Here is a 24,910-nt window from a genome sequence, read left to right on the forward strand (position 1 = left end):
TTCACTGACAACAATTTATTACACACTTACTTCTTTTGTCCTAGAAATGATTAATGTTTTGTGTCAGACACAAGTTGAACAAGAAACTACAACTGCATTGAGAAATTCACTTTCTACACCAGTGAGATGAAGCAATATTTCTTGAAGCTGTTATAATCTAACTTAAAAAGAAGTGTAATAATACCAGCAAAGAAATTTCACTTTTATCTGTGTCCATGAACATATGGGACTAAACATGGTTGTCAAACCTTCACTTTGAATAATCTCATGACGTACAAACAAAACTTTCACAATATTGAACCACTCAATTTATTGACCTTACAGCACAACTAGGCTTCTTCTGTGAGTGGATGCCGGAGATCACTTACAATTGATCTAAATAGCCTACATGGACTGTACAAACCGGTCATCAGAATCAAGTTTCATGACTTTTGCAACTGTTTGCCCAATAAATATCACCAATTTCCCCAGACTTGGTTTAGTTAAGCCTGCAGCACAATAAACAAGTCTGACGAAAGACGCAAAATGCCACCACTGTTTGGGTCTAGCTCTTCTGACCGAGTGATGACGGAGGGTGCACTGAACAACTATTTTCTGTTAATGACATCCAAAATTATTTCCCTGTGACTGGTTACTTTTTCTTGAAACTGGGCAGTTACAATTGTCAAAGACACTAGACTAAAACAACGTGTTGATTGGCTACGTCTTGATCAGTCACAATCACAAATTAACCAACACTGCCCTCTGTATGCCAGACTGTCCACGATTATTGATGGTTGCGATGGGGCTGCATCAGATCACGTTATGTCTAGCAGTGTACGGCCTGCTTAACACCATATACATTGTCAACTGCTATCGTTGACCATTTCCCGTCAAATGAGGTGGGATGAAGATTGATTCAAAAATTTCTCAAACACTGCAAGACTCTTAGATGCAACTTGCACAGCCCACCCCCCCCCCCCCCATTCCACCCAAATTACCAAATTATTTGCAGCTGGGTGATAAGCTGGACCCTCTGTGGCAGCAATAATTGCCAGCATACATAGTTGTAGTATATTGTACTTTTTTTTTACTCCGACGGTGCTCCTAGTTACGAAAGGTTTTGACTTTAACTCTCGTTGTCCAGGTTAACTGTCCACATAAGGAGGCGAACAGCATCTCGATCCACGACATCTTCATCGGGGAAGAAATACGGAAGGCTTAATTGTTCCTACGACCACTTGCAATATTTGTTACCCTTCGTAATATCGTGGCAATTCGTTTCCGAGGATGGTTTTCCTTTCCACACCATCCTTAGTGATGGCTGCTAAACGAATAACACCTCCGCTGGAACCGTCTCGCATCATGGCCAGAGCAATACCTAGATAGGCAAGATATTAAATAATAAAAAAAGGTTCATCTGGGGGTCACCTCTTGAACTGGAAAGTTGTTTAGATTTAAATAATTCTAACTTGCCAAGAAAATTGATGTATATCTCTTAAAAGAAAAGCAGAAAGTATTTCCAATGTTTCACAAAAAAACAAACAGCAGTTGGACAGAACTTGACCCTGCACTTTATTTCACAATTTTACCATTCTTTAAGTGGTCCTGATGTGTTACATATCTGTTAGATTGTCATCATGATAGATGACAATGAAGTTAACTGAAATAGTGCACTTTCGAAAGAAACATTACCACTTAGCTTTTTGTCCTACCACACAGAACCATGGCTAGCTTAATTTGAAAGATAAGAATCTGGTCTCATGTTTTCCTTGCTCATAATAAATGAGGCTTATTAGCAGCTTTATTTCACCTGGACTCAGTGGGAGGAGACGGGGGAGGGGGGGGGGGGGGAGTTGGATGGAGTTGAGGAAAGATGAGATCGAGTTGCAGTTGTAACCTGGAGTGAATCTGGTTGGAGGCAGAATACTCTATGAATGACAACCAGTAACTTTGATAATACAAGGAAGGAAATGTAAGAACAAGGCTTATACCAATGCGGAAATGTAAGAACAAGGCTTATACAATGCATATGTGCAATAAACTTGGACATGACCTTTTAACATTTTAACTATTCCCCCTTGGGCAATAAAAGGAGCCTTTACCTTTGGAGACAAAGTTATAACATTCTTCTTTGGTCATGTTATCCTTGTAAGTTGCATCCACATAGGCATACATGTAAGTACTGCCGGAACCACCCAACGCCACACCCTGTTGGACTATCATCCCACCTAGAGGCACGGAAAAGACCTGGAAAAAAAAGGAAAAGGACAGAAATAATAAGAGCAAACGAGAGCACGATAAACCTCTCTTGAATATTGAAAGAATGGACTGAGAAAAGGACTGAATAAAAAACATATAAAAGTATGAATGAAAGTGTGAATAGCTGTATAGCATAATAAGCCATTGCATTAGTCCAAGCATGTATACAGTGTGTGTGATATACTTCCAGGCCACGTCAAGTCAATGCCAAAGACACGCAGCTTTCTACTTCATACATATTCATATATACCAAAGGTCATAGCTCGAAGAGTAACTAGCCTAGAAAACCATGTCTTAAAGAAAAGCTGTACATAGCAGCTGCAAAGTCCGAAGGCTGAATCGATAAAAAATACTTAGAGATTATCTCCGCAGACTAGCGGTGCCCGTTGCGTAGTCATTTCATCGAATCAGCCTCAGCCCTCTCCACCTTTCTTTTTGACCCTGAAGTGGGAAAGTTGTGCTTCCTTTTATAGACTTCTTATTCAGTGCTTCCTCTTTCCCACACTTGCCATGCGACCAGGTCAAGTCGTCTACCCCTCGCTTACCTACTAGTGCATTTTCGTTTCATAGCGTCAAAACATTTCCAGAAGCAGTTACTTATGCAATTATGCAAACATTAAGATAACAAACATTTGATTCGAGTTTTCTGTACAAATCATGCATTAATAGTATTTTAGACATGAGTCAACTGTTTGATATTGAAAAGAAACCAAGTCTGTAATTCTATAGTTGTGTTGCAGAAGACACTATGCTACTGAAGAGGATAAACCAGTTTCTTTCATTTACTGAATTCACAACACCTTTGCTATTCAGGACATATGTTTCGCAAATGTCTACATACTGTACCTGGCCTCCTTTCTTTTCGTCCCAACCAGCTACAATTATTCCTGCCATTAGACTGTCTCGATATTTGTAGCACATTTCACGGAAAAGGTTGGCTGCCGTGTGAACCAAGGGTTTCTGTTGCATCTGAATGCTGAAAGAGTGAAAGAAGTTCATGTATATTTGAGAAGATGAAAACTATCAAAAGAGTAATTGTACAGTAGTACCAAACACAAATGGTGAAGATGAACTTAAGAAGTGCAATCTTCACAAACAGTAACAGAGAATTATAAACATAGCATCATATATCAAAATTTTATTCAAAATGGCCATACAAGTACAAAGATGTATGAAGTATTTGTACTGTTTTTCGCTAAAAAAAGGGTGTGTGAATCTTGAACGTTTTAAATATATAAAAGTATGGTTTTTGTAAACAATCAAGTTTTTTTCTGACAAACCATTATTATTCCATAAAATCCCACCAGAACCACTGCTTTGTTAAAAGCTTGTGATGGAGAATTTTACTGCAAAAATTAAAAGACACTACTTATGTTTGTGACAATCAAAATTTAATTTATGATAGTCTGTGCAAAACAGTGACTGTGTTAATTCCCCGAATTGGTATTGTTACCCTGCTTACTGTGCCAAGAAACATTGAAGTCACGAACCACAAGGGATGCAAAATCAGCAACCCTAGCACCATAATTTGTTGGAATAACATGGTTAAAAACATATAGAGGGTATCTTTATTTTAATTTTTCATAGTAAAAGGGAAAACCTAAAACATCAGTTGATTTTTTCACCTTCCATATATTTTTGAATAATCAGTATTGTAGCGGCGAAATGTAATTTAAAAGAGCGCCACCATTTTGTTTGTTAAGAAAAGGGTACGCTGCCAACGAGGGGTATGCGATTAGCTCCATTACTAATTTGTTGACTATAGACTAATACTACACTGTAAAAGAAGAATCAAGCCATCGTCCTTAATATTCCTAGTGAGAGAGGTAGAGTTCTGTTTGCAAGTCAGGAGCAGCTACAATCGGTAATTATTATATTAAGCCTTTAATTAATTTGTATGCCAGGTGTTCTTGTAACTGGGGGGAGTTAATTGTTTGTATAAATGGTGTACGGCTGGGGCCAACTCATTGTATTGTTAGTTTCTAACGTGTTTACTAGTTACTCATAGACTCCGTTATTATGTTCGCAGAATTGGTACTCTTTGCTGGCTTGTGTTATGTACCTGTATTAAGGTTTAAGTTACGTGATGACACTGCCAGTTTAAGCTTATGTGCTTACTTTTAACGGTTGGATGTTTAATCGTTGTTTACTTATATGTCTTACTTAATTTTTATGTAGGAATATATCTTCTTTGTTTATTGTAGTGAACCGTCCAGAGTACGTCCCGAGTACGTTTAAACTTAAAGGAGTATGTCAGAAGTCCATACAACTTACAAGGTCCATATAGTTGGATATGAAGAGAAATAAACGAGAATCACTTACAATTCGTGTTGGCGTATTGTTTGCAGTGGATGCGTTAACGAGCGCTACAAGAAAATTACCTTATGTAGTGTTGCGCCTACAAGTATGACATTCCACATTATATTCCACATAATATTAACCAATCCTGATTATGTTCCGATTATGCAATAATCTGCCCGATTCCAATAATCGCTTGAACACCATTATAGATATCTACATGTATGTCCAATGCATTGTACCTTTCATAAAGAAGTTTGAAATGATGCATTAAACAATGGAGGCATATAACCTTGCGACAGCAGTGCAACCTTGCTTTGTTAAACACATGCTGGCAATCAGAGAATAATTAAGTGTTTATATTTTGTGTAGCTTTTTTTAAGGCTATGAATTTTGTCTCAATATTATATAAGAATATGGTTCCTGAGAAAGAAAAAAAATGGTATAAATCTTTGGACTTCTATGGCAACTTGACCCATTTGCATTGCACTTTACGATGCGATGTATACTGGATAAATAATCATTGGCAAGCATATTGGTCTTCAATATTGAATTCATTCTACCCCTTCTTTATTCATTTTACACATACAAGAAAAACATGATGTGACTACACAAGTTTGTCAAGGCAGTCAGCGAGAAAGTTACTACTTACGAGTGGAACTCTAGTTGGAAAGACACAACATCTGCTATGGCTTGTGTGTCTGCAGCTGAGCCTGATCTACAACAGTATATATTATCATGTATTTTGGTGAGTTTGTCAGTCACCCTATTAGCTATGTAGGCTCCTGTTGTTGTCCTGGAGTCCGCTCCGATGACCACTCCCCCGTCAAATTCCACAGCCATGATGGTTGTCTGATTGAGGTAGTGATAATAAGGTTATGCTCACACATTACACATCAATAATGACAATAATGATACATTTACATATTTTATTAATGTTAGTTACGTTGCAGAGCTACAACCAATTACAACCCAAACCACCAACGATGCTCTGAAACTGGTAACTAGAATATATTGGACAGTCAACCACACTAGGTCTACTACTAAGTTGTAAAGAATTTACTCAAATCCAACAGTTCCATATACCGGAGAAAACATTCTCAAAGGTGATTGGGCAATCTGGCTAACTGTCAATAGGCAAATACCATAACTTCATATTACTTAACAGTAGTTACACATTTCTGATTGTACAATTTTTACTCGAAATCTGGTCCCAGTGTAGATATCCTTCAAAACAGTTTTCCAAAAAAAGGAGGGGGAAGCCCTCAAGTATTGAAGCCATCAACTATTAGAAGTTAGAGTAGACCTCTCCTTTCTTCCGATTTTATGTTAAATGTAACTGGATGAATAGTATTGCTGAATTTTAATCCTGTAAAGTTATGAAAAATACTAAAATAACTACTGTAGTTAACTGCAGTATATATATTTTACTGTGTAAGTTTTCAATTTTGAGATATAATTGTGATCACTGAAAATAGCATGATCAGAGAAATGACACAATTTACTTGCAAAGGGCGTAGCCTGCTGTTGGGCACTGCATTTCTACATTTCAACAGGTCTCTCTCGCATGCAAGACTAGGGCACAATAGTTCTTATAACCTCCGTGATGTTGGGTTGACACAAAAGTTTGAGATTCAGCCTAATGTTATGTTCGGACTATGCGTAGTAGCCCTTTACTAACATTCGAGTATAGCAATGACAACGCACAACGGACTAAAGGCTAGAGGAATGCTACTGACATTATTTTACAAACTAACTATTGGATCGCCGAAATCGAAATGCATTTTCAAATCACTTAGAAACTATAAGACGAATGATTTATGTTTACCCCTGTAGATTCTTCATGCTTAAGCCACTCAGGTAATTGAGAATTGGATTCGCAAGTCCAAGGAGAAGTTGAGTTCTTAATTGTCATGGGCAGCGCCATTTTGAATAATGAATAATTATATCCAGATGCACTCTGGGTAATCTGAAACTATGGCGTCCGAAGGTAAGCTAAAGTAAAATGCTTCGACATGTTTATTACGTTTACTGGAGCAATACTCCATTATTTAGAATAAAAATATCAGTTAACATGCATTTATCATACAAAGGTTACGATGAGCTTATTATCAAAATAATATTATTTTGAGAAGTTTGAACGAGGGGCACAGAAATTATAGGCTCGTCCGAAGCGTAATGAAAGTGGTTAGGCTAAGGTGCTTATCGCATAACAGCAACTGTATATGCTTATGATTGCTATCCTAACGTACTAGTTGTAGCAACATTTGTTGTATTCATTAAATGTAGTCGCACGATAGTTTGCCAGATTAGGCAAAAAATATTCCATTGGAACGTTCTCTTTCGCCTTAAGTCTAGAATTTGACAAAAAAATGCTAAATACAGGCCTATCTTGCGTTTAATTTGTTTAATTTAAATTAGTTCCTTAGCCACCGAAATATATAAATATTCATAATGACGTCATGCAAAGTTTTCTATGTTTGGGTGCATGGCAGTACATTGTCACAGAAAGGTTTGATAAAATCTACAGCAGTGACCGGGCCAGGATGTTTGGTAGAAACTGACTCCCATTGAGCAATGTACGGCTGAAACATGGAAATGTGTAATACAGTATCAGTTATATTGGAAATAGGCGAGTTAAATTAATTTGCATATTGTTTAAGAAATGTTGCTTCTGAACTGATATAGATATGTAGGACATTTATAGAATAGGTTACAACTAAATACTACTTATCTGCACTTAATGTTATTGTGCTCAACCTTTTTACAACCCCACCGCATTGTTAAATATTGAAGGACATGCATCAAAGAGTAATATATGCTGTTTCTTATTGCAAGTAACATAACATGCCACAGAGAAATGACACTTTATAAATTGTTATTCTTATTCAGTCTGTTGTAATTAAAAGTTTTTTGTAAAATTTGTCAGAATATTCAAGTGTTCACCTTACCAATTCAGCATCCTTTCTGCCATCAAACTATGTCTCTTCTCTTCTGAATTAAGTCTCTCATTGTTCCACTTGAGCAGATCCTAATGCAATTGAAAATGTGGAATCTTCAGACCTATTGTGCCACAATTCTTCCCCAAATCTTTGTAATAATGCAAAATTAGGCTTGACAAGTTAGTTACATGAATGTTACAAAATAACGTCCCAGATCTTAATTTCCAACGTTTGAGAAAAGGTAATAAAATTACTCGAACCATCAGGGACATGTACATGAATAACATTTCTGTAAAGTTTGTATGACAAATGCTCTTACTTGAATAATCATTAAAAAGGCGTTACCTTCTCCATTCTCATTCAACTATGTGATGGGGATTGCCTTGAAAGAACAACATTTAAAAATGGTAAGACAAAATTATTATTAGGCTAGGGCAATAATGCCTTTATGGAACCGGGAGGAAGGGCCTTAGGCCTAGACCTATGCTGAGGCCTAACTTAGATCTAATGTTATGGCCTGAGTCTAACCTAGTGGAACCTAACATAAGACAAAGCTGTACGTTAGGATATAATAATATAAGGACTAAGCCTGTACTATTAACTTGGTATTTCATTTTGTTTTTCCAAGAAGATGCTGAAGCCCAAGTAAAAGTGTTTGCAAAGCAAGCAGTTGCAAAAGGTCATCGGTATGGCCCTTACAAAGGGAAACTTACCACAATGACCAAATGGGATGAAGCACTCCAAATGGGGAGCATTAAGGTATGTTTTATCAAGCAGGATGTCACAGTGGCCCTGCCTGGTACCTCAGGTTGAAGGGTACCAATAGTGGATTTCATTCCAAGGAACTGCATGTATATGTGCCTCTTTGCCTCTAACATTAGCTTGTACAGTCACACTGTTACAAATGTACTTTGTTGGGGTGTAGGCTAGATGCAAGGAGGGTCGTTACTAGCACAGCCTTGGGGCTTAGACCTTATTTATGGACCTATGCCTACCTTATATGTCCCAAATATGCATCAGAGCTGATTTGGGGTTATAGATCAGAGCATAGCTTCAATATTCTCATACCCATTACTCAATTGATGTGATTTACCCAGTTGTACACTTTTCCCCTCCTTTTAGTTACTTTCTTCCCTTCAGTTTTTGGTTCCGATTGATGCTTTTCATGCATTGGAACCTATGCAGTCAAGTTGGCATGTGTGTATGCATATGCGTGTAAGTGTGTGATGCTCTAGCTTGTAAGTGCGGTATTTCAAGAAGGATATATGTGATTGATGTCATACTGTGTTGGTCAGGGTCAGTAGATGAGTAGGTATGTCCGATTTAGTTTATACTCGGTATGATAATGTAACTATATGCATGTCCTTTCAACAACAATTTTTACCTCATTAATATTCATAGTGGTTGGAGCTTAAAGGGGTATTCTGGTGACAGACAATGTGAAATTTCTATTGAAGAGAAAAATATTCCACACTGCTAGTTGAAAACCCCATCACAATATCTTGCTCCTAACTCGAGATATGTTTGATTGAATGTGACAATTTTTGACTGGTTAAACCCTCAACTACTCCAGGAAATTGACTCACAGTAGGGGGTCTGTGATGTCATCTGGGCAAATGCTCTTTGGAAGCTTTACTTAGGTTATTAGTATATTCTCTTTGATATTTCCTTGAAACCTGATACATTTGGAATGTTTGCATAGCAGTCAAAGTTCTCTGTTAAAATGCATCTTTTTGTAGAAACGTTTTTTTTCTTCGTGAATAAATGATTGAAGATATTATAAAGAAAAACAAAGATATCATCCATTCTGCTGTTGCCCGGTGCATTTACAAAATATCCTTAAATTTAAAAAAAATTCATAGTTAGATTCAGAAAAGTTTCAGCAATTTTGTTCAGCAATCAACTTTAGCCACAAGAATATTCTTTTAACGGGATATTGTCAAAAACAGCTTGCTATGATATCTCAGAAACCACCATCTTATACATAAGAATTTTGATAATACAATGTAAGTATAGAGATACAGTACATACTTATGAGGTCATAAATATGACCTCATTAATATTCATGCATGCATCTGTTTCTATACAATGTCACTAGATAGACTTAATCAGCTTGATAACCGATTCCTGGTACCTTCCCTCTTATGTTGCTGCATAAGTCAATAGATAATCCATCATTGATGTGCACAAGTACATGTATATTTACATGTCGAGCTTACCACACTATGAATAAGTTTGGGCATCGTAACCACTCAATGTTTTTGTTTTCTGTTTTGTTTTCATTTTATTTTCTTTCTGTTTTTGCATTTTGCTTTTGTTCTTTGCTTTCTAAGGCCCAAGTCAAACTTTTCTCATAAACTGATATGTGTGTTGTTTCCTTTAAAATTACATTAGCAAAGTCACTCACACTGTTTTGTTACTCTGGTACATTTGTTGTTACAGATTCCCTCTGGTAATACAGAAGTTTCAGGATACAGGTTTGACAGTAACGACTTCACAATTCCTATGTGGTTACGTTTCATCAAACCAGCTGTGACAGCGGATACACAAACCATCACCATTGTCCAAGTTGGTTACAATTTTTATTTTGAGGTGAGCTCCTGGAGACTTGATAGCCATTTCCAAGTTCTCCTCCAGCAATACTGTCCCAAATAATCTTAACTTTAGCAGTTCAAGTTGTGAAAGTTGTTTTTATGTCTCCTGTTCTATCTAAAGCCTTTCCATACTTTTCTCTCTCTTTTTTTTGGTGGTTGGAGGAGGGGGGGGGGGGGGTACAAAGGAGTCACAAACCCTGCCATTATGTTTCGGTTTAACGATAGAGATCTTGCCTCCTTTCGAAGATATTCCAGATTTCAAGACGTGGCCAGGAGATATCATTTAGTCAATCTGTGATGTCATAGTACCGCTAGGATCTGGAACCTTTTAACTGTCTGTTGGGTTTTCCATCTCATATTTTCAAGGTACAATCTTTAACAGTGATGCTGAAGCTAATGGCAACACTGATACAATGTTAGTAACTGTGAATCGGTACAGCCAGCTTTCATATTCTGCTACAAATTTGGTGGTTTGTAAAAATTGCAGAAAACAATACTGAACGTTGTATTGTTCCCTACACAGGTAACCAAAGATGTGTCTGTCGGAACAGAACATTTCATACTCGGACGGAAGATGGAAGATGTTGAAATCGGGCCAGATGGTAACCCTTTGGTGAAGAAACGTGGCCGGCCAAAAAAGCCGAAACTTACACCAGAACAGCTGGCAGCTATTGAGGAAGAGAAGAAGAAGAAATTAGAAGCAAAGGTATGGATTTTGTGGAAGTTCAATTAACCCAAACATCATGACCAAGATGCTGTTGGGCCCGTATAGTTTTCAGCTGGGCTTAAAGCTGCTGTTGGGCCTACATCTGCAGCAATAACTTCAGCCAGGGTTATTGACTAGCAAACTACTCTTGTGCTGCATATGTAATGTATTTAAGGGCAAAGTAAATGCTGGGAGGGGTTTCCCTCTGGTTTGTGTACTCATTTTGTTGTGTTACGCTTATACTGTATGTCCACATCATCTCATATGAGGAGTTAGGGAAACTGATGAAATAACTACACATGGTAGACTGACGAATAACTTTGTAATGATATTTTATTTGCTCGAAATTCCACCACGCACATAGAGCCAAGAAGAGAAAGATTTGAAAGGCCTACCGGAAGGGATCAGAGGAAGATCTCGGAAGTGCGTCATCTGCGGAAAGAAATTCATCTCCTCGGCCCTGTTCATGCAGCATCGCCAGAAGTGTGGAACCATCAAAGCTAAGGATATCTATGAAGATGTGGAGGGAGATGAGGAAGAGGCAGAAATCGAGGAGGAAGAAGAAGCAGCTGCTGCAGAGGAGGAAGCAGCAAAGGCTGATGGGAAGAGTACAGATCAAAATTTAGACCCAATGTAAGTATAGCCAGGATGTTTGAGGTGGATGAAATGGCTGGACGGGAAGTAGGTGAAGAAAATGGACTTTGCATGAATCAAACCAGATCAATATTTAGACCCTATGATCAATATTTAGCAGCTATGTAAGTAGCCAGGATGTTTGAGGTGGATGAATTGGCTGGACATGAAGTAGGTGAAGAAAATTTACTTTACATGAATCAAAGCAGATCAATATTTAGACACTTTGATCAATATTTAGACCCTATGTAAGTAGCAAGGATGTTTGAGGTGGAGGAATTGGCTGGACATGAAGTAGGTGAAGAAAATTTACTTTACATGAATCAAACCAGATCAATATTAAGACACTTTGATCAATATTTAGACCCTATGTAAGTAGCAAGGATGTTTGAGTTGGACGAATTGGCTGGACATGAAGTAGGTGAAGAAAATGGACTTTACATGAATCAAACCAGATCAATATTTAGACCCTATGATCAATATTTAGCACCTATGTAAGTAGCAAGGATGTTTGAGGTGGATGAATTGGCTGGACATGAAGTAGGTGAAGAAAATTTACTTTACATGAATCAAACCAGATCAATATTTAGACCCTATGATCAATATTTAGCACCTATGTAAGTAGCAAGGATGTTTGAGGTGGATGAATTGGCTGGACGTGAAGTAGGTGAAGAAAATGGACTTTACATGAATCAAACCTAGATCAATATTTAGACCGTTTTAAAATTGCTAAAGGTGACTCACAAACATCACTTTTGAGAAATTCCTTGTTGTCATGACATTTTGATACTTTAGCCTTGATATGCTGTAATGCTGTTCCTTAAGGTTTTGCAGTCTATTGGAAAAGAGAGGAGGAATGTAATATCGAAGCTTGATTCTTTTTTTCACAGGGTGAAGAGACCTCGGGGACGACCGAGGAAAGACGGCCTCCCTCCCCAACAGCGGAAAACGAGAAGAGGGAGGAGGCGGAAGGTTGGAAGACCGAGAAAAAGACCACTTTCAGACAGCGAAGAGGAAACCAAACAGATAAAGGTACCTCACTACATCAGACTTGTTCAAGTCTTCTTCTCTGATTTTCAACCCAGTAATTACACTTAGAAGGTGATCCACAGGAAACTGTCTGAAATGTTCCTTCTGATAGTACAGGGAAAAGTACAGAAGTTATTAGGTGGGAAGAGGTACTAGGAATGCCAGTAATCAAGTGGTTAGCTCAAGATAAGCTCCACCATTTTGAAAGAGTTTATTCCAGTAGCTGTAATTGATTGATTTATAAAACTGATGGAAAATGTTCTGCATCTTTAGATCCAAAGCAAATCTTCGTAGCATTTTGTGCGGTGAAGATATGAAAATCCTTTTTCAAAATTTGGTGATATTTGCTTAACGCATCTGGCAACAAGCAGAGAAAACGATGTCATCACGGCAATTCAGCTAATTTTTTTGTTTGTTTCTTCGTTCCTCAAATATTAAGCTCACTTGTTCAGAGAATTCATGCATAAAGGAAGAATTTTCACCAAAGACATACACAATCATCCCATTGGTGTGCAGGCATGAGCTTTTTCCGCGAATTCTGGTTTTTGGTTTCTTTTCTACATCGGGACAAAAAATATTATCCTAACACACTGTGGCATACGCAAACTGGAGCCTATACCGCAATTTTTGCAAAGTTCTGTGATTTTTTTTTTTTGCCCCAGGCTCATCCCTGGGTGTGAGGAATTTAGATCTTTTCTTATTTTATTTTCCAGTACGTCAAGGATGAGTGTCACCCTACGGTTAAAGACAAAGAGAAATATGCCTTCGAGTGCGACACCTGCGAGTGCATCTTCCCGACTCAGACCTGGTTGGACTTCCACAAGGAGCATCATACCACTCCTGCTCTCAACTTTCTGGTGTGTAACCTCTGCGACGAGGCCTTCCGTTTCCTGACCTCCTTCAACACCCATCTAGACGAAAAACACAGCGAACTGGACCAGAGGAAGAGAGTGTTGGCCAGTACGTTCAGATGCGACGCCTGTAAGAAACCATTCCGCTCTCCGATTCACCTTGAACGTCACAAACAGAGAGCAAGTCAAGAAAGTAAGTCCTTTCATTTGAGCATATCTTTAAGCATTGTCAGCACTGCCTGTGGATGTCAATTTGCCTCTAAAAGTTGGGGAGGGAAGGGTGTTTTGTTGGGGGGAGGTGGGGTGGGGGACGTTGTAACTGACTTGAAGTCTTAACTGAGTGCCATCCTGTGAACTAAGCCTGATGAGCAGCCATGTATGTTGAGGAACAGTGTGTTGGTGCTTTAAAGGTATCCAGTGGGAATGTAGGTTTATTAATAAAACATTTCAGCGAGAGGGAAAAGATCTTTAGCGATCCTCAAAATGGGAGGTGGGGAGGACAAAATGCAGTTCCCAAGTGGGGACATGTCCTTCCCATCTTTGGAACTGTGGAAGTGTTGAAGTCCTGAGTAAGGTGGGATGTTGGATTTGCAATGTTGCATGGTTGTGAGCACTCGATGCTAAAGTACTGTGGGAGCCTAGCTCCCAGCATATTTTTGTCCTAAATTGTGTTTATATTGAGAGAGATCTAATACAGCACTTGTAACCAACTGCTTTTGCAGTTGCAAGACTCTTTTTTTTTCTTGCCCAGACGTGTACATTGAATAACATTTATATGCTGAGAAAAATCATGTTTGCTGTTTTCTCTCTTTCCTCAGCTCCATATCCCAAAGGTCCGGTCCAGATAAAATGTAAATTTTGTGAGAAGAGTTTCACGGGGGAGGTTTCTCTGGAGAACCACACGTTGCGCAAACACCCCGAACACAAGAAGCACCAGTGTACAGAAAATAACTGTGAAGAAACATTTGAAACCAAAGGTAACTTTAAGATGCCACCTGGCTAAAGAGATTGGGACCATCTTCACTACACTCCAATGGGCTTTTCGGACAATATTTGGTGTTGCGCCCTGTTTTGATAAGAAAAGCAGTCATGCAGAACAATTTATCATGGCATAGATGTACTTAGCTGGTTTGCAATCTCACTTCTTTGGTTATTATTAACTATAAGTAATTTCCTTAGTTCTTACACCCCAATCCCTGCTACACTGCTTCCAATAATCTGTGATTCATGGCCCACAGCTGTTTGTCAACCAAACTGCAAAGTTTTGTTAAATTCGAAATTTGATCTTTTTTTTCTTGGACTGGATTCATGACTTTTGATTGTTTTTTCACCTTTGTCTACTCAGAGGAGAGATCGTCACATCTAGAGTCAGTTCACGGTACGGATCCTAAACTGATCTACCGTTGTCCAGTGGAGAGCTGCATAAAGGCCTACACGTCCATGGCTGCGTTAAATTATCACTACGAACTCAGACACACTACAAATAGGTGAGGTCATCCTATCTATTTAAAAGTCTGTCTGCATGATATTCCTTCTTCTACTTCAATTTAAATTTATTCCTATAAGATTACGCTGACATTGATCTTCTGAAAATTCATAGTTAATATGTGCCCTCACGCCTGCAATGTGCCCAATCAATCATCAATCAATAGTCATAAGCCAAATTGGCCCGTTGACCTCCCCGAAGATTATAAACAATCTTAGGTTTGTAACCTTTTATAATGTTAATCCGATGCCTGCCATCTTCGAGTAGCTAGGCTGCAGAACGGCCGGACCAATTGGTTAAATTGTCAATCCATCGTAAATGCGGTCTGCCTGGCTTACGTTTGTAACCACAGGGTAGCCCACAGAGTACAGCACATGTAAGGCCTTCACAACGTACTGCATGTCCGAACCATTTCGATTATGTTGAAGAACAGTTTCAGAAGAGAACAGCCATCGCCCCGCAATCTTCGTGGTTAGTTCATCATTCGACACATAGTCTTTCCATGTGAGACCAAGCAAACGACGTAAAATTTCTCTACCTAACATGTGCCCACTCCCCTTCAATTATCCCCTTATGCCCTGATCTTGATAAGCTCTATTCATAAAACTGATGTTTTGCGATGGGTACCATCTGCTTTATAGTTGGTAGTCACTATTACCATCATGGCATGGTTACAGTGTGCCTGCCCGTCCTACATTTGTCCTGATTTCTTTTGTTTCTTCTCATTCTTTTAATAGGCCATTTACCTGTGAAATCTGTGGGAAAACCTGGGTGAAGCTCGGCAAGCTACGAGACCACCTGAAAACCCACAGCACGGAAAAGAACGAACTTTGCGATCTTTGTGGGAGAGCATTCAAAACCAGAGCTGAACTGAAGGACCACAAATCTGATGCACACACAGAAGGTAACACCTGTTATGTTTTTAGTTGCCATGGTAACGAAGTATCAGAAGTCTCATTTCTCAGATGAAGGGATATATTGAGTGGTCCAAATTTGAATATGGTAGCTTGATGTTTAAGTTTAAACATGGTCATGCAAATTTGATGGATGCACCGACGATATCTCGCATGTTTTATTTTCTATGGTTACGGTGTTTATAGACTTTTTTTTATTTATCGATCCAACCAGTTCATACAAATATTATCCATATTCAGAAGATGACACTTTTGAATTTTAGTTTCCTTGGTTACCAAGCATGAAATACATCTGAACCTGATGGAGCACACTTGCTCAAATGCACACTTGGATGGTAACGCTAGTTTCTATGGTTACCAAGTTCCAGAATACCTCTGGTTCTTCTGATCGAGAGCCTTATGTCTACACTTCCATGCAGGTCTGCAGTGAGGGTAATACATCACAGAGACCTTAACAAACTCTTGATTTGTTGATTGTTGATCCTTGTTGATTCTTGTTGATCCTTGTTGATTTTGTAATTTCTTCAAGCTACCTTTTTTTCTCTCAGCCGGCAGAGAGAAACTCAACTGTCGATTCTGCTCAGCTACATTCAGTAGGCGGAGCTCCAGATCTTACCACGAGCGTCGCCATAGGAACGACGCACCTTACGTTTGCCCCAAGCCGGGATGCAACAAAAGTTTTGTGGCAGTGATTGACTTTAAGAGACACCTCATTTACCATACTGGTAAAAATTGCTCAGCTTTTTGTATATTTTCTAATCTTTAGGAAGATTAGTTGACAATTCACCAGATATATAGTTTATTTTTTTTCATGTTCATCATTTCTTAACAAGAACATTTCACAATTTTTTTAACAAACCAAGATTTGTTAGTGGAACAAAATGTCAGAGGTAGGTTTTTTATATCAACAAATGAACAGAGGAAACTGATTTGGAAATATTAAAAAAAAATTGATAAGATCTAAGAATTTTTTTTACCTAGAATAGGATTTCAAGGCAACCATTGACCTCAGATCTGTTTTCTACCAGGAATACAAGCTTCGCCATCAATGTTGAAACCTTCTTCTAATTATGTTATTAATACATTAATCAAAGAATAATAAATGACTTGTTGATGTCATTTGTTTTATGATGTTGCACATGTTCTTGCAATTCTCGATTGATGCTAAGAGACATCAGGCCTCAAAATTTGGGCTATGTACCAGGCCTAATTGCAAAATGGATTTTTCTGTTTTGCCAGTAGAAGAAAACAAGGCACTGGAAAGTTTTTCCCAGTATACATTAAGAACATAAACACATGTGGTTGGTAAACGATCTTACATCTACCAATCAGCCTGATCTCCATGCCTTACATAAGGCCTGTATTACTTCTTATTTTCAGCAAATAATATTGGGCTGCTCTCAAAAGCCTGTACAGTAAAATTGATGTTTCTTTTAATTCAAGAAAATGCCTGTGGGAACTTGATTTTAGCTAGTAGATGTTTTAAGCATTTTATTTGGGGGAGGGGGATGTTGGCAAGTTGCTCAAAATTGTGAAATTCTAGGCTTGGATATGTTGGTAAATAATTTGCTTTGATGTTGTAGGAGCCAAGCTGTACCGATGTAGATATTGTAGTAACTGCTTTACGAGGAGCGACTACCTCAAGGGACACGAGAGGAGACACCACCTGAGAGGAGAACAGATCGTTGCTGGTCCTCCCGTAGAAGAGACGGTGACAATCAAGGTATCTTGCAAAATTAGATCAATTAACCAGTTTACAGCGAAAGAAGCAAAGGGGATGTTCAAATGTCTCTGTTTAATTTATGATGCATGATGGACGAAAACTGTTGAGCAAAGAGTTACAAACACTGAAAAAAAGATGAGTTTCTAAACTTGGACCAATGAGTTTTAAAACTTGAAGTTAAGACTTTGAAGTTGGAGATATAAGTTGTAACTTATGGAGGATGTGTTTTGAACTCTTAGCGATGAATTTGAACTTGGCAGTTTCTTGAAACCCTGAAGAATAGATTTTGAACTCGTAGGGACGAGTCTGACGGTTTTGAGTTTAATGGATGACTTTTAATCGCAGAATGATTACATTTGAGATGGTTTTGTTAGCTTCTTTAGTAAACAGAAGATATTGTGATGCTTCCTTTAAGTCAAGGGGAATGTTAAAAGCTGGCTGTTGATGGTACATTATTAAGAAAAGTGTAGTTACGTATTCAACAAAAGTTAGTGTGCTATAAAGTCACATTAAGAATTTACAAGATTCATTCTGGCCATGGCAAAAAAATCAACAAAGTTTTGGGTGGTGAACAACTAAATTTTTAAATCCAACTTGCTGCTGAATGTGTAAGACATATATTTTGTGTTACTTTGGGACGTTTCAACAAAGTGAGAATTTGAAGTAATGTCTTGAGCAACACAATAGATATTTATAAAGTAAATACTTCTTTAGATGTAAATAAAGACATTTTTGGCAAAGGTTAAATTAGTCCTTTGCGTTTTTGGGTTTTATTTTTAGAAGGAACTTCAAGATGATGTTAAAAGTTGGACCCCTTACTTATGGACTAAGCAAGATTCTTAAAAACTCTGTAGACGATGTACGCTGTTTTTTTTGTGTTTTTTTTCCCCCTCTGGGATAAATATGTGTTATATGTTAAAGAACATCTACCTCTTTACATGTCAGTAAGGTAAATTTTTGGCAAATAGAACATTCAGCCTAACTGGGTTTTGTTATGTTAAGTGGGGAAGACCAAGATGATCTTTTAAGTTTGGACTCCTTGGAGCCACACTCAAGAATTCTGTAATAGAATTCTTATAGTCCAGTTAAATAGTCCAGTAGGCCAGTTTAAATTCCAGTGAATAGTCCAGTTAAATTTTAACCTTTGGGATATAGAAATCATGAGGCTGAGGCATTAACCCATAACCTTCCCGTCGCCAGGTGCCATGGCCGATGGAGAAACCTGTCAAGATTCAGGGGCAGAACGTGGTAGTCATCATCGAGCCTGATCCTACCTTAGCTGCTGGGGAGCTAACCACAGAGGCTCTAGCAGCTTTAGAGAGGGCAGCAGAGGGCCATGTCATCAGTCAGGATGGGGTAAGAGTTTTTTTTTTTAAACCTTTAGTCAATGTGCAAGGTTTCCCACAATGCCTTGCTTCTCCCTTTTCTTTTTTCTTCTTCCATCCATTGGCCTGAAGTGAAAACATAACACTCTGTCTTATATTTTGGTTCATTTCCCATTTCTGTCTCCACAAGAAAAATGGCACAAGGTATGTTTACTAACACCGGATAGATAGATGAAAGTGATTGGTCGTAGCGTAAATTGGTTATTCATCTACTTAGAAAGCTGAGACTCTAAAGCTATAACAGTTTATTGTGCTGGGATCTATACATACATATTCAAACTCAGTTAGGCTTAAAGGCATTGAAGACTCGCCCCAAACCGCGTGCGGCCATCTGAAAAAGTTAACTTCCGTTGCTTGCAAGTGACGTTTTGTTCGTGTCGCTACAAAATGCAGACAGTACAGTAATGAAACGTGATACCTTGTTATCTTTAGCTGGACCTGAGATGTCCATCGCTGTATTGTTTGTACACTGTGGTTGTGGGTATTGACCGCAGCTGTATGTACTGACTGTACACTAGTGTCTAATTACCGATGGTAGCAAGCTGTGTGTGTGTATTTTCTGGGATCGATGGTGGTGTCTAACACTTCTGTTACACCTCATTCGAAACTAGGTCAGATTACCGGCATTAGATGTTTCTTTTTGCGCGAGTCTTCACACCCTATAATTGTAATGATATATTATGGAATGCAAGTGCATTTTCATGAATAAAGGAACACAATATCCTATACGAATATATATATGCTTCACCAAGAAGAAAGTTTCCTATTGATAATTTCCTAGTGAGGGTGTGGATATATTGTGTTCTGGAACTGAGAGTAAAGTGTAACCTTAAAATAGGCTACAGAACAGGGCTATGCAGGGTTGAACTTTTAGCAATATGGTCCTGTACTTATCCCGAGGGTTATCCAAACAACAAGTTGTCTTGTATTGTTGTTGTTGGTGAGTGACTGAGTGCAGTTACAGTAAATAAACTTCAGAGAAGAAATGAAAAGTTCTGGTATCCCCCCTCTCCCCCCCACTCCCCACCAGAAAAAAAAAAGAAAAACATATGGAATACTTTGAATTAAATTGATTCGTGATTTTGAACACTAGTACAGTACTCAGATATATGTTAACGGTTGTTTGGTTGGTTCTGTATTTATGTATTGTCGCTGTTGATAGTGTTCATTTCAGTTGAACCATTTTCCATATTTTTCACTCACTGTTTCTGCTTGTGTCATCAGATGCATTTACAGATTCCCACTGACCAGACGCAGAGCCATCCAGTTGGTATTGTCGAACAAAACACTCAACCAGTGAGTCACATTCTCTTACAATTAACATATATATCACATCCATAGGTAACTGTAGCGATGCGGTGCTTGTGTTGTAGTTTGTATGTTACCTGCTGAGAAGCCTGACCGGTCGTATATCATAATATCCTAGTCAGTCAGGGAGGGGGCCGGGGAGGGGGGGTAGTTGAGGTCTATAGATTGTGCTTTGCCAACTCTAACGTATTTGTCTGTTATGTTGCAGCCCGATGGCAAAGGTAACATGTTTATGCCAGGGTATTAAGTGGGGGGGGGGGGGGAGTAGGGTTACATTGTAGAAAGTATGATTAGAAGAATATTAAATAGTTATCTAAAGTGGGGGGGAAACAAAACTTTACCTACTTGAAACTATTGAGTTAGTCTTTGACCTAATTATTCTTCAGTATTTTGTCTGTGGTGCTTGTATTACATTACCAGTGCTCCATACACCAGGTAATGCACTTTGCACTCCTTCCAAACCTTCCAAGGTCATCCATCAGTTTATCCCCAAATTGTAGTTTGATAAAGATTACTAAAATTTGCACTAAATTCCAAAAAATGAAAGATTTTTTTTTAAGTCGGCCAAAAATGTCTCAGTGAAGAAGAATACATGAATGGTGGTCGCCAAGTGCTTTTTGAACCAGGAGTGGGAGTGACCATTCAATGGACTTTCTAGCATAATTGTTGCCAATAGTGATGGCCTTTAATATTGCACTGAATAATTCCACAATCACAGTCCGGTGCCATTCTGTGGTTTGGTTGCAGTCCATTCAGTAATCCTCTCTAGTGTGTCTCTCACCAGAACATGCAGTCGGTGGACACTACAGCATCCCAGTTGTTACAACTGGCTGCAGAACAAGTGGCAGCCACAACGTCGGCCGCTGCGGCAGAAATGCATCAGTCTGAAGGAGAGATAGTGACGACCTCGATACCCACAGGCACATTAGATTCATCCCAGATACTGATGCAGGCGACCCAGCAAGCTCTCCTCCACCAGACGATCAGTGCGGAGGGAGCTCACATCAGCATGAGCAGCGAGGACGGCTCGCAGATAACGATGGACGCTGCGACAAGCGAACAGGCCGCTCTAGTCCTACAACAGTTGGCTGGGGAGAATGCGCAGGTAGTTACATTATAAGAAGCTTGTTATGCTCTAGTCCTACAACAGTTGGCTGGAGGGAATGCGCAGGTAGTTATGTAATAAGAAGCTTGTTATGCTCTAGTCCTATAACAGTTGGCTGGAGAGAATGCGCAGGGAGCTCACATCAGCATAAGCAGCGAGGACGGCTCGCAGATAACGATGGACGCTGCGACAAGCGAACAGGCCGCTCTAGTCCTACAACAGTTGGCTGGGGAGAATGCGCAGGTAGTTACATTATAAGAAGCTTGTTATGCTCTAGTCCTACAACAGTTGGCTGGAGGGAATGCGTAGGTAGTTATGTAATAAGAAGCTTGTTATGCTCTAGTCCTATAACAGTTGGCTGGAGAGAATGCGCAGGTAGTTATGTAATAAGAAGCTTGTTATGCTCTAGTCCTAAAACAGTTGGCTGGAGAGAATGCGCAGGTAGTTATGTTATAAGAAGCTTGTTATGCTCTAGTCCTAAAACAGTTGGCTGGAGAGAATGCACAGGTAGTTATGTTATAAGAAGCTTGTTATGCTCTAGTCCTACAACAGTTGGCTGGAGAGAATGTGCAGGTAGTTATGTTATAAGAAGCTTGTTATGCTCTAGTCCTACAACAGTTGGCTGGAGAGAATGTGCAGGTAGTTATGTTATAAGAAGCTTGTTATGCTCTAGTCCTACAACAGTTGGCTGGAGAGAATGCACAGGTAGTTATGTTATAAGAAGCTTGTTATGCTCTAGTCCTACAACAGTTGGCTGGAGAGAATGTGCAGGTAGTTATGTTATAAGAAGCTTGTTATGCTCTAGTCCTACAACAGTTGGCTGGAGAGAATGTGCAGGTAGTTATGTTATAAGAAGCTTGTTATGCTCTAGTCCTACAACAGTTGGCTGGAGAGAATGCACAGGTAGTTATGTTATAAGAAGCTTGTTATGCTCTGGTCCTACAACAGTTAGCCAGAGAGAATGCGCAGGTAGTTATGTTATAAGAAGCTTGTTATGCTCTAGTCCTACAACAGTTGGCTGGAGAGAATGCACAGGTAGTTATGTTATAAGAAGCTTGTTATGCTCTATTCCTACAACGGTTGGCTGGAGAGAATGCACAGGTAGTTATGTTATAAGAAGCTTGTTATGCTCTATTCCTACAACAGTTGGCTGGAGAGAATGCACAGGTAGTTATGTTATAAGAAGCTTGTTATGCTCTAGTCCTACAACAGTTGACTGGAGAGAATGTGCAGGTAGTTATGTAATAAGAAGCTTGTTATGCTCTAGTCCTACAACAGTTGGCTGGAGAGAATGTGCAGGTAGTTATGTAATAAGAAGCTTGTTATGCTCTAGTCCTACAACAGTTGGCTGGAGAGAATGCACAGGTAGTTATGTTATAAGAAGCTTGTTATGCTCTAGTCCTACAACAGTTGGCTGGAGAGAATGTGCAGGTAGTTATGTTATAAGAAGCTTGTTATGCTCTAGTCCTACAACAGTTGGCTGGAGAGAATGCGCAGGTAGTTATGTTATAAGAAGCTTGTTATGCTCTAGTCCTACAACAGTTGGCTGGAGAGAATGTGCAGGTAGTTATGTTATAAGAAGCTTGTTATGCTCTAGTCCTACAACAGTTGGCTGGAGAGAATGCACAGGTAGTTATGTTATAAGAAGCTTGTTATACTCTGGTCTTACAACAGTTGGCTGGAGAGAATGTGCAGGTAGTTATGTTATAAGAAGCTTGTTATAAATGTTCTAGTTGCCATCAAGTACACTGAGAACAGATGTGATTTTGACATGATCTAAGTCAGCAGATGAACTCATCAATTCATGTTATTTTAACGTTGCAATAGGCTAGCCAACATAGATTCATAAGTGGAGGCGCTAGGGGAGGGAGAATGAGGGTGGATATATGTCCCCCCAGTCTTGTAAGAAGCCTCTAAATTGGTGGACATGTGCCCTCCAGTTTTGTGAAAAACCTCAAAAGTTTCCTGTTTCATAAATTAGAAGTGCCGCATTTTGTAATTGAAAAGTTCTCTTTTTTTAATTTTTTTATAAAAAAGTGCCTATTGCTAATTTAATAAGAGACCTTATGTCAAGGAAATTAAGAGAACTGTTTATAAGAAGTGCCCTATTGGTTGTTTTGAGATGATGTTACCGTTTGCTTTCTATTAAATTATTTAAACCAAGTGAGTAATAAATTTATATTTAAATAATTTGCTTGGTACGATACTACACATTTTGTTGCCCAGAAGTTGTCTGATGCCTTGTAAACACAACAAACTCATAAAGAGCACGATGGCAAAACCTGATACTTTTGCTTCATTTTGATACTTTCGAATCCTTGTTGGATAAAGTGTGAAGCAAGCGTTTAGTACAACTATAAATAAAACGATACCATGGTGAAAGAATTTGGCTAGGCAAAATATTTCAGACACACTGCCCTTGCAAACTCCTTTCATTCCAACGACCATTTTCTTTCAGATTGTCATGCAGCCTTCGGAAGACGGCACCCTGGGTACCATGCACGCCACCCTTCAAAACGAGGACGGTGAAACCAGCATCGTCATGGTCAGTCTCACCCCCGAGCAGTTAGCGAGCGCCAACGGCGTGACCATAGCCGAGGGTACCCAGGGGACCGCTGGGGAAGGACAGACCCTCATGATCACGACCGACGACGTGACCGTGAATCAAGACGGAACGTTCGTGGTTACCTCGTCGGGTGACATCGCGACCGATAAGAATCTGGGCATCGTGGTATCAGAGGCGCGGCCCGGAGATGTGGTGTTGGAGCAGGGGGACAGCAGTATAAATATAACCGAGATTCAGACCAACCAATTATCTACAGAAGGTATTCCTGAGGAGCAATGATAATAACAACAACAGAAAAAGCACCAAGTGTTGTAAAATAAATTCAAGTATAAAATGAAGTCTCTTGAGATTTCCATCATGTTTCATGGACTGAGCTTGTAGAAACAGAGCAGATACAGCTTTGCAGCTTTGCTCTATTGTACGTTGAGATGTATATAAGATATTGAGATTGGTGTCGTTTTACCTACTTTTATGTTAGTAAAAGTATTGTCTTAGGGATTTTCATACCCTCCCCCCCAAACAAAAAAGGAAACATTAAGAAAATTCCTTTCGAGCATGGAGTGGCAGTCTTGTAACAAGCCACTCAATTTGGATAATATTGTGACTGGAAGAAGTTTGTCAATCTTCTCCCCATAATTGAGATAATTGAGTGACCCGATTCGAGGTCAGGAAAATCACTGGCAGAGACTCGAATCAACTTAAAGTTTGTCAGTATAGGCCCCAAATTATAGCACGCTATAATTGTTAGAAGTTTTCAAAAAGTACTTTCCTGGAGGTCTTTTACTCTCCAAATTGTTCTCAGATACTTTTAATGAACACAGAAGGTGACTGCATGTCCCAGTGAGGAAAATTTCCTCGAAGAACGGTAATAAAAACAGTTTAAGAATTTTGACCAAAGGTGACCATATTTGAGTATCTAGCATATTTGGGCCCAATACAGCATACCTTTAAGATGGAGTGACTCATTTACAACTCATAAAATATAAATACAAAAAGACAGTTAAGATGATGTGTTAGCCATATATTACATCACAGATATGATGGACAATGTATCTATCCAGATATTACTTGAAATTTCCAAAAAATTGTATTTATAACGATATTGCAACGAAAAAAGCTATCAAGATCA

At 39.0% G+C, this 24,910-nt stretch overlaps 2 protein-coding genes across 4 annotated transcripts; one reads left to right on the top strand and one right to left on the bottom strand.

The window, feature by feature from the left end:
- Window positions 1-6,511, bottom strand: LOC139975762 (proteasome subunit beta type-6-like). The gene is made up of 5 exons (XM_071983922.1): window positions 6,368-6,511; window positions 5,192-5,391; window positions 3,088-3,217; window positions 2,085-2,229; window positions 1-1,360 (listed from the first exon to the last, which is right to left on the bottom strand). Exons 1-5 carry the CDS (start codon window positions 6,464-6,466, stop codon window positions 1,233-1,235), a joined length of 702 nt encoding a protein of 233 aa, XP_071840023.1. The 5' UTR covers window positions 6,467-6,511; the 3' UTR covers window positions 1-1,232.
- LOC139975761 (uncharacterized) lies at window positions 6,481-24,910 on the top strand. 3 transcript variants are annotated; one of them, XM_071983919.1, is made up of 16 exons: window positions 6,481-6,529; window positions 8,110-8,240; window positions 9,924-10,073; window positions 10,599-10,781; window positions 11,146-11,414; window positions 12,305-12,446; window positions 13,157-13,487; window positions 14,113-14,271; window positions 14,640-14,781; window positions 15,518-15,684; window positions 16,243-16,419; window positions 17,278-17,417; window positions 18,618-18,773; window positions 20,027-20,098; window positions 20,880-21,215; window positions 23,674-24,910. In XM_071983919.1, the coding sequence occupies exons 1-16, from the start codon at window positions 6,517-6,519 to the stop codon at window positions 24,058-24,060; spliced, it is 2,955 nt and encodes a 984-aa protein (XP_071840020.1). In that variant the 5' UTR covers window positions 6,481-6,516; the 3' UTR covers window positions 24,061-24,910. The 3 variants fall into 3 exon arrangements, with proteins under 3 accessions (XP_071840020.1, XP_071840022.1, XP_071840021.1); XM_071983921.1 differs by having other exon boundaries at window positions 6,482-6,529; window positions 20,895-21,215; XM_071983920.1 differs by having other exon boundaries at window positions 6,500-6,529; window positions 8,113-8,240.

This window comes from Apostichopus japonicus, chromosome 11 (genome assembly GCF_037975245.1).
Source record: "Apostichopus japonicus isolate 1M-3 chromosome 11, ASM3797524v1, whole genome shotgun sequence".
Classification (NCBI taxonomy): domain Eukaryota; kingdom Metazoa; phylum Echinodermata; class Holothuroidea; order Aspidochirotida; family Stichopodidae; genus Apostichopus; species Apostichopus japonicus.

What these genes read in the sequence shown, in the direction of transcription:
- LOC139975762 (XM_071983922.1), bottom strand. Translation starts at nt 6,466, where the DNA reads ATGGCGCTGCCCATGACAATTAAGAACTCAACTTCTCCTTGGACTTGC. An exon ending in TTCCAACTAGAGTTCCACTC is followed by an intron (nt 3,218 to 5,191) that starts GTAAGTAGTAAC and finishes TCACTCTTTCAG; the next exon opens with CATTCAGATGCAACAGAAAC. An exon ending in TTATAACTTTGTCTCCAAAG is followed by an intron (nt 1,361 to 2,084) that starts GTAAAGGCTCCT and finishes TTGCCTATCTAG; the next exon opens with GTATTGCTCTGGCCATGATG.
- LOC139975761 (XM_071983919.1), top strand. An exon ending in GATCAAAATTTAGACCCAAT is followed by an intron (nt 11,415 to 12,304) that starts GTAAGTATAGCC and finishes TTTTTTTCACAG; the next exon opens with GGTGAAGAGACCTCGGGGAC. An exon ending in TGGCTGGGGAGAATGCGCAG is followed by an intron (nt 21,216 to 23,673) that starts GTAGTTACATTA and finishes ATTTTCTTTCAG; the next exon opens with ATTGTCATGCAGCCTTCGGA.